Genomic DNA, 10,055 nt, shown 5'->3' with positions numbered 1-10,055 from the left:
TATATTTGAAATCTAGGAAACAATTCTCACAGTAAGTATTTAAGGACTTCCCTGGCGATCCAGTGGTTAAGACTCTGTGTTCCCAATGCAAGGGGCACGGGTTCAATCCCATATCAGGGAACTAAGATCCTGTGTGCTGCGTGGCACAGCCAAAGAAAAAAAAAAAGTCCCTGAGTCATCACTCTCATTTATTCATTCACTCAGCAATACTCCCATTAATTCAGTATTCTTTTTTTTTTAAAAAAGTATTTAGGGGGCTTCCCTGGTGGCGCAGTGGTTGAGAGTCCACCTGCCGATGCAGGGGACGCGGGTTCATGCCCCGGTCTGGGAAGATCCCACATGCCGCGGAGCGGCTGGGCCCGTGAGCCATGGCCGCTGAGCCTGCGCGTCCGGAGCCTGTGCTCTGCAATGGGAGAGGCCACAACAGTGAGAGGCCCGTGCACCGCAAAAAAAAAAAAAAAAAAAAAAGTATTTAGGGACTTCCCTGGTGGCGCCGTGGTTAAGAATCTGCCTGTCAGTGCAGGGGATATGGGTTCGAGCCCTGGTCCAGGAAGATCCCACATGCCGCGGAGCAACTAAGCCCATGCCCATGCACCACAACTACTGAGCCTGCGCTCTAGAGCCTGCGAGCCACAACTACTGAGCCCACATGCCACTACTGAAGCCCGCGCGCCTAGAGCCTGTGCTCCGCAACAAGAGAATCCACCGCAGTGAGAAGCCTGTGCAACGCAACGAAGAGTAGCCCCTGCTCGCTGCAACTAGAGGAATCCCATGCGCAGCAACGAAGACCCAACGAACACAGCCAAAAATAAATAAATAAAGTATTTAATTTTGCATCAAATATAAAAGATACTCTGGGTACTATAATTAGATTATTTTGAGGCAGACAGAGAGCTGTTATCCCAACTGATTTAGTATGTTCTGTAATCAAGAAAATGTTCACCAAATTACACTTTTTAGGGTTTTTTATGTACATTTTATAGGGGACATGTTCTGTGTATAGTGAATAAATAACTTTTATAGTATCACACACACAAAAAAAGAATCACTTCCATATCTATCTGCCAGAAAAAAACCCTATTTTAATATTTTGCCCACTTTACCACTGGGGCTCATTTTTGTGGCCCACTGACATCCAAGATTTGAATGACAGTTACCTTAGTTCTAGTCACCATCATCTCTGTAACCTCCCCACCAGCAAATTATTGGTCTTTCCATGTCCTTCACCCAATCTGTCTCTACCCTAGAGTTCTCCTCATCACTTACCTCCCTTTTAGTACAAAACCCAGAGCCTGAATTGGAAAGTCTTCAGGCTGGTCTCCAGTTTAGAAGAACTCTCATCAATTCTCAGATTTAAATTTTACCTAATCACAACCCAGATTGAACCCCCAGGAGGTTCCATTAACTCTCCTACTCTAATCCCAAATCCCTAACTGTCTTCTCTAACACAGACTGCAGCCTCATGTTTGGTCACTGCCTTGTCAATAAATGTACTGGAAAAGAAACCAGAAGAAGGTAAGAGAACAAGTCTTACTTTTATCTGGAGAACTAACTTTCTAGGCAGAGCAAACAGCCAGTGCAAAGGGCTCCGTTGGGACCATGCTTGGCTTGTTAACTGAAAAGCAAGGCAACCAGAGGGGATGGAACAAAATGAGTGAAGGAAAGTGTTAACAGGAGTCAGAAACGTAGCAAGAGATCAAGCCGGACTTTTCTGACAGGTTGAGTTTGCACCAAGAGTAAAGAAGCAGAGTCACGATGCTGAGGGTTCTTGACTCAATCAACTGGACTAATGGAATTGGCTTTACTTGAATGGTGAGGACTGAGAGTGGGTCAGGGGTCAGTGCAGGGCATCATGGTTGAGGTTGGGAGTTTTAAGTTTGACCTATGACCTATTAGACGTCCAAGTAGGGATACTGAACTGGGAATTTGGATATATATACACCTGGAGATTAAAATCCAGACCTAATCACTGTGTGGGTGGTAGCAAAATCCTTGTGATTAGATTTCCGTGCTTGGACAGTATATATAGGAGCTCAGAGCTCTCGGGCTTTAGCTTTGAGAGACATAGGAGGTCCAAAGTCAGGGAGAGGTAGAGAGAAGGAGAAGGAAGAAGCAAAGAAAACTCCCAAGGAGCAGCCATTGACATAGAAGGAATCTCTGGAAAGGATTGGGTCCTAGGAGCCACGAGAAGAAAGCCTTTAAAGTGGAGAGATCTCCGGATACTTCAGGTAAGAGAGGGCTGGGAAATGATCACTAGATTTTTGTAATGTTAAGATCATTAACTGGTGACTTTGACAAGAGGGGTGTCCATGGGATGTAAAAGCCTGACTGGAGTAAGTTCAAGAGACAATGAGCAGGAAATAAATCACCAACATGCAAACAGCAAAGAGAGAGAATGCTTTAAAAGGGTTTTCCTATAAAAGAAAACTTAAAAATGGGGTGATAGCAATAGAGCCTTGTGGGATTCAAGGGGCTTTTTTCTTTCCTAACCTGGTAATAATTATAGTATGTTTATATTGTGGGTGGAAATGACAGGAGAGAGGGGGGAAAGGTTGTAACTAATGATTTGAACCTCACACATTTGAAGTTGCAAATTTTAAAATAGAATTAGTAACTTTGAATTTAAATTTTTTTAATTAGTTAATTTATTTATTTTTGGCTGCGTTGGGTCTTCACTGCTGCCCGTGGGCTCTCTCTAGCTGTGGCGAGCAGGGGCTACTCTTCGTTGCAGTGCGTGGGCTTCTCATTGCAGTGGCTTCTCTTGTTGTGGAGCACGGGCTCTAGGCGTGCAGGCTTCAGTAGTTGTGGCACGTGGGCTCCAGTAGTTGTGGCGCACGGGCTTAGTTGCTCCGCGGCATGTGGGATCTTCCCAGACCAGGGCTCGAACCCATGTCCCCTGCATTGGCAGGCAGTTTCTTAACCACTGCACCACCAGGGAAGTCCCTTAAGGTATTTTTTGATGTAATTAAAATCCATATCAATTGACTTGAAGTAATAAGATTATCCTAGATAATCCAATAAGCCTGATCTAATTAACTAAGGCTTTAAGAGTAGAGTTGAGGCTTCTCTGAAGAGAACAAATTCTGTCTGTGGAGAGCAGCTTCACTGGTGCCAAAGGGTGCCAGCCTGCCTTTTCTGACGGCTGCCCCAAGGATTTCAGACTTGCCTAGACAGTTCCCACAATCCTGTAAGCCAATTCCTTGCTGCAAATCTCTAATACACATCTCCTACTGGCTCAGTTTCTCTAGTTAATCCCTGATTGATAACACAGGGTAATTAATACTGGCCTCTTAGAGTGAGCTGGAAATGTTCCTTTCTCTTCTGTATTTGGGAAGGGTTTAATTATTATTTTCATATTAGTAGAATTTCCCGGCGAAGCCCTCTGCTTATGTGAACACTTATCAGATACGCTTTTCAATCTAAGAAATTTATTCTGCTGTAAGTGTTCATTTGATTTATCTCAAATATATCTGGGATGTCATTTCACATCAGTATTTATTGACCTACTTCATAGTTTTTTTTATTGCTGCCTTATAGTCCATGGTATGGACTATAAAAAACCATGAGGTTTTTTTATCTTGGCTGAGCTGCGTGTAGATCCTAACCACAAATCTTACCAGCAGTGTGAGCGTGGGCTGCTCTTCTTCTTGTTGTTTCAGGGACTGGGATAGACTGGATAAACCCAGGACTGAGGAGCTTGGGTTCTCTCTGTGGCCCTCCTGTTCTCCAAGGGCCACATCCCCTTGGAAGTTCTCAAGCCTTCTGTTTTTCCTTGGTTTTCTTCACTCTGTCTCAGGTTATGTAAACCTTGACCTTTGGAATTTTGTTGAGGAAAAGCAAATGAAACAAACAAAACACAGATGCTGGGACTGGAGTTGCCTGACCCTGTTGCCATCAGTTACCACAGGCATCCTCAGTGCACAGTAAATTTTCTCTGCTAATACTTACGGATTTCAGTGGTAACAGAGTGTAGGTTCAGCTGCAGCAGAACTGAACAGTTGAATAGGAAGAGAGGCTTTATTATACAGAGAATATGTGATCTTCTGAGTCACAAATGGGGAATGAGCGTGTGTGTGTGTTATATTTTTTTCTGTCTGCCAGCGCTTGGTAGGTGAAGTTAAGCAGGCTGTGTAGACTGTAGCTGATTCGGGAAACCAGATTCCATCTAAAGGGGGCAAGTCCTCCTCAGGTCCAGACAATGGCTGTTCACCTGGGGATTTAGGATCACTCATATCAGATTTTATTTTTCACGTCAAAATTTTAATTTTAACATTGAGCCTCTTGGTGTTTTTTTTTTTTTTTTTTTGCGGTACGCAGGCCTCTCACTGTCGTGGCCTCTCCCGTTGCGGAGCACAGGCTCCGGACTCACAGGCTCAGCGGCCATGGCTCACGGGCCCAGCCGCTCCGCGGCATATGGGATCTTCCCGGACCGGGGCACGAACCCGTGTCCCCTGCATTGGCAGGCGGACTCTCAACCACTGCGCCACCAGGGAAGCCCAAGCCTCTTGATTTTTAAATGTTGGCTGTAATTCAAAATTTTGCTTGAAAAAGAACATCTTACAATACAAACAAACTATGTGTTTGCTGCTTTCTGCCCACAATGGCCAATTTTCAGCCTCTCACTTAGTGATCTCACTCATTTCCTGGCTTCAGTGGTCTTCAAAGGGCAGTAGATTCATCCCGTCTACAGTAGACTCAGGATTTTCTCCACTAAATCACTGTCTTCAGGGGACACTGCTCTGTCTGCCTGGATGGAGCCAGAAACCTGGTGGTCAGTGGTCTCACCCGCTCCCGCCCCACCAGCCCCCAACCTTCACTGGACCCTCAGTATCTCTCGGTGCTGCTCACTGTCCACCCCGCCCCCTCCCTCCCCCGCCAGCCCACATCCACTATCAGCCTAATACCTGTCTTCCTACTGTCCCCTTGTCCCCAGTGGCTCCCTTCTCAGCCATTCTCCCTCGGTAGCCACAATCTCTTTCAAAGAAAATCATTTCATGTTAATTCTCTGCTTAAAATATTAGAAAAACTTACCTTTGTTCTTAGCTCAAAAACCAAAACCTTTCACTGTTACCTAGAGACAATTGCTTGGCTCATGTATAAGTGTTAAGATTATAGTTAAATGACTAAATATGTAGCAGGAAAAAAATTAATAAAATCAAGAAAAAGAAAATTCTAACTTCAATGGAAGATTCAATGAATGAAGAGGCATAGCAATAGCATATAAAAACACAAGGCATTTAGGGGCTTCCCTGGTGGCGCAGTGGTTGGGGGTCCACCTGCCGGTGCGGGGAACACGGGTTCGCGCCCCGGTCCAGGAGGATCCCACATGCCGCGGAGCAGCTGGGCCCATGAGCCATGGCCGCTGAGCCTGCGCGTCCGGAGCCTGTGCTCCGCAGCGGGAGAGGCCACGACAGTGAGAGGCCCGCGTATCGCTAAAAAAACAAAAACAAAAACAAAAAAACAAGGCATTTGATCTTAGTCACTAATTTTGAGTCAAGATTTGTTTCAGAATTATTGCTTTTGATCTCTTGAGTGCCAAAGGTTAAAGGGACATGTGATTAGATTTTGAGAGAATATATTAGTTGTCTGGAGAAAGTATAGTTTTTCCTAATTTTTAAAAAGAGTAATAATTTTATCTGAGTATACATGCAGCATGTGATCATTATAGAGAAGCATCTCAATTGGCCAATGAAATCATCTCTGGGCCATAAGACTCAAATTACATCAAAAGTAGACAGTAGAACTGTCCTCCTATTATCTACTCAGGAAAATGCATACTCCTATCAAGAAAGATCAGTTTTAAGTATTAAAGCTTTGAAAAGAAGGGGGAACAGATCATAATCCTGTTTCTCTTCCTAAACAGGCAGCCAGGGTAGAGGACGCGAGGGCCCTGACGGGCGTCAGCATGGACCTGGACCAGGACGACTTCGGGAGCGCGGCAGAGTGGGGCGGCCAGCAGGAGAGGGGGGATGCACAGGAAGAAGAGGACGCCCAGGTCCAGCAAGAATGCCTGCAGAAATTTTCTACCAGGGATTATATCATGGAACCCTCCATCTTTAACACTCTGATGAGGTATTTTCAGGCAGGAGGGTCTCCGGAGGAGGTGATCCGGCTCTTATCAGACAACTACACAGCTGTGGCCCAGACCGTCAACCTGCTGGCCCAGTGGCTCATTCAGACGGGGGTTGAACCAGTGCAGGTTCAGCAGACGGTGGAAAATCACTTGAAGACTTTACTGATGAAACAGTTCGACCCCCGCAAAGCAGATTCTATCTTTACTGAAGAAGGAGAGACCCCCGCTTGGCTTGAACAAATGATTGCACACCCCACGTGGAGAGATCTTGTTTACCAACTGACTGAAGCGCACCCAGACTGTTTGATGCTGAATTTCACGGTCAAGCTGATTTCTGATGCAGGATACCATGGGGAGATCACCGGCGTGGCGGCAGCCTGCCAGCAGTTGGAAGTGTTTTCTAGAGTTCTCTGTACCTCTCTGGCTACACTTTTGGATGGAGGAGAAGACAACCTTGCAGAAAATCTCCCTCAGTTTGCTAAGATGGTGTGCCACGGGGAGCACACGTACCTGGTGGCCCAGGTCCTGATGTCCGTGCTGGCCCAGGAAGGGCAGGGGGGCTGGGCCGTGTGCAGGATTGCACAGGAGGTGCAGCGCTTCGCCCAGGAGAGAGGCCGCGATGCCAGTCAGATCTCTCTCGCACTGGGCACAGCTGCCTCCTACCCCAAGCTGTGTCAGGCCCTTGGGGCAATGTTGTCCAAGGGGGCCCTGAATCCGGCCGACATCACTGTCCTCTTCAACCTGTTTACCAGCGTGGACCCGCCTCCTGTGGAACTGATCCGGGTGCCGGCCTTCCTGGACCTCTTCATGGACTCACTCTTTAAACCAGGGGCCAGGATCAACCCGGACCACAAGCACAAGTACATCCATATCTTGGCATATGCAGTGAGCGTGGTGGAGACCTGGAAGAAGGACAGGCGTGTGAGCATCAATCAAGGCGAGCTGAAGTCAACGGCCAAAGCTGTTGAAACTGTTCACAGTTTGTGTTGCACTGAGAACAAAGGGGCTTCTGAGCTCGTGGCCGAGCTGAGCACCCTCTATAAGTGTATCAGGTTTCCAGTGGTGGCAATGGGTGTGCTGAAGTGGATGGATTGGAGCGTATCAGAGCCGAAGTGCTTCCAGCTGCAGACCCACTGCACCCCCGTGCACCTGGCGCTGCTGGACCAGATCAGCACCTGCCACCAGCTCCTGCACCCCCAGGTCCTGCAGCTGCTGGTGAAGCTCTTGGAGATGCAGCACTCCCAGCTGGACGTGATGGAGCAGCTCGAGTTGAAGAAGACTCTCCTGGACAGGATGGTGCACCTGTTCAGCCAAGGCTACGTCCTCCCTGTGGTCACTTACATCCGCAGGTGTCTGGAGAAGGGGGACACCGACATTTCCCTCATTCGCTACTTTGTGACCGAGGTGCTGGATGTGACCGCACCTCCCTACACCTCTGACTTTGTGCAGCTTTTCCTCCCCATCCTGGAAAACGACAGCATTGCTGGCACCATTAGAATGGAAGGCGAACAGCACCCTGTGACGGAGTTTACAGCTCACTGCCGGTCTAACTTCATGCTGGTGGACTGATTCAGAGCATCCTCCAGAGATGGAGCAGAACATTCCAGGAGACCCGTTGTGGAAAAAGCCTTTCCAGAAGCTATCGAAGAAGAGGCCCAGTCAGCATCCTGGCAATGGGCTCTGGAGGGAGGAGGTGGAGAACTTTTGTAAAAAGGAAAATGTTAGCAATGCAAGCGGAGAACTGCTATGATGAACAGTCCCCTTTCCTTGTAAATCCAGGGCTACCCCTAAATCCTGTTTTCGGTATTCATTTACCCCAGTATTGGAACTAGGTTCCCATTATCCTTCGTGATGTAGCCAACCGGCAGCCCCAGGGTGGTGGAAATTCAGAAAGTGGGACACTTAGATGAACTATTTTCAAAGTTGACTTAAGTTTTCTCACAAGACCTGAACAGTCAGTTCGTATTGCTCTGAATGCTTTAATTCTCCAAGAACAGATAAAAGCCTTTCTGTGGGTGGAACATGTAGATCCCAGTGTTATGTTGTTCTCGTAAATTAGACACTTGTCCTCAAAATGAAAAAATAAATAACTAAAAATTTATAAGGCATATGACTTTCTAAGTTTTTATGAAATAACTGCCGTCACCCCAGATTCAACAGGCAGGATTAAGCGTAAGTCCATCACCAGCATAAGGAATTTTTCTACGTGCATAACTGAGCACACACCACTGAACACACACATGTACCCACACAGGCAAGTCTAAGTGTGACACAGGCTGGTACCTGGGACCCTTTGCTGCAGGGCTCGCACCTGGACACACCTCTCCTCCAGCAACAAAATACAAAGAAACTATAAGGGGCTAAAAATCACTGCATGTGTGTATCGTTGGGGCAAATTATGGACAACAAGATACAAAAAGACCGAAACCCCAACTGCCACTTCTGAAGAGCTGGGAGCAAAAACAGGATGTATGGAGCAAAAGCGGGGTACTGCGCAAGCCCCCTGCACTCACCACCACCAAAGGGGCGGGCATACCCCTAAATCAGCCCTCTGGCCTGACCCCTGGACACACCTCTACCTTCACCCCATAGAAGGAACCATCTCGTTCCCTTGGGGAGCAAGCCAGTGAGCAGGGGAAACTTACTTTTCTCACTCCCTCCTGCTACAGCAGGGGCCCCCATAAAGCCTTGACTGGATTTCTTGTTCAGGCCTGTTATCAATTTCTGTTGATTAAGGAAACCAAGAACCTCGGTCGGTAACAAGGGCAGGTGAACAAAGACTTTCAAGGAAATATTCACTGTCTCTATTGTGAATTATCAGGAGACAATTATATTACTCTAGTTGATACTTGGAGAGATCGAAATGATGGGAAACAATGATACACTGAAATTAGAGTCATTGCAACCAATCCAGTGCTGGACAGTGATCATCGAAATTTTAGTAATAAACATATTCTTGGTACTTTATTTTATTTATTTATTTATTTTGCTGTAAGCATGTTACTTGGAAACATTTTTATTATAAATAATACTTATTATACTTGGAAATTCAATAACTTTAATGTCCTTTTTTGCAAATCAGAGACTTTCTAGAAAATAGAAAATTCAGTCATTTATTTATAAGAGCTTTTGAATGTGTTTCTATAACAATAAACTATATTTTCAGGACTTTTCTTAGGTAAAACTGGTGCTGAGAAGTTTATCTCTGAAATTCAAGCAGAGCATCTGGGAGAGAAGACCTAGAGAAAGACAACCATGGACCTATGTCAACAAGGGCTGGAAGCTGGTGACAACGTCACAAAATCAGAAAGTTGGAGTCAGGGTGAATTAAGTAGAAATCAAATAATAAGCAAATTCATTGCCTCTTATCTTAGACTCTATTCTTACACATATAACCAAATCACAGAAACTCATTACTAATTCACTCTTAATTTTTAGGCCACACGGGCACATCTAGTTCACAGAATAACTGGATTCCCCTGAACTACATTGCAAATCAATCTTTGGAGGATGGCATCAAAGACCTGAGCTTGGAAGAAATCATGAACTCAATACTACAAATTTTAGCCCAAGATGCACAATATATGGACCATCTGCAACATCTTCAGGGCACAAAGAGACATGAAAAAGGCTTCCTAAACAACTCAGACGCTTCTCAGTCTGCAGGTAGTCCATGGAATTATTAATATGATACTTTTTTTTTCTTTTTTCTTTTTTTTTTTTGCTGTATGCGGGCCTCTCACTGTTGTGGCCTCTCCTGTTGCGGAGCACAGGCTCCGGACGCACAGGCTCAGCGGCCATGGCTCACGGGCCCAGCCGCTCCGCGGCATGTGGGATCCTCCCGGACCAGGGCATGAACCCGTGTCCCCTGCATCGGCAGGTGGACTCTCAACCACTGCGCCACCAGGGAAGCCCTCTCTCTTATTATTCTTACAAGAACCCCATGAGGTAGCTACTACAGCTGTTAACATTTTACAGATAC

The 10,055-nt window shown here is 46.2% G+C and overlaps 1 protein-coding gene across 1 annotated transcript; it reads left to right on the top strand.

Annotated features, from left to right (window-relative positions):
• The first annotated feature begins 2,072 nt into the window (after positions 1-2,072).
• Positions 2,073-8,136, top strand: LOC308624678 (negative elongation factor C/D-like). Its single transcript, XM_081248166.1, has 2 exons — positions 2,073-2,228; positions 5,864-8,136. Exon 2 carries the CDS (start codon positions 5,906-5,908, stop codon positions 7,640-7,642), a length of 1,737 nt encoding a protein of 578 aa, XP_081104292.1. The 5' UTR covers positions 2,073-2,228; positions 5,864-5,905; the 3' UTR covers positions 7,643-8,136.
• Positions 8,137-10,055: the final 1,919 nt, after the last annotated feature.

The sequence above is a fragment of the Mesoplodon bidens genome, assembly GCF_964165515.1.
Source record: "Mesoplodon bidens genome assembly, chromosome: 11".
Lineage (NCBI taxonomy): Eukaryota > Metazoa > Chordata > Mammalia > Artiodactyla > Ziphiidae > Mesoplodon > Mesoplodon bidens.
This window is presented reverse-complemented; position numbering and strand designations above follow the sequence as displayed.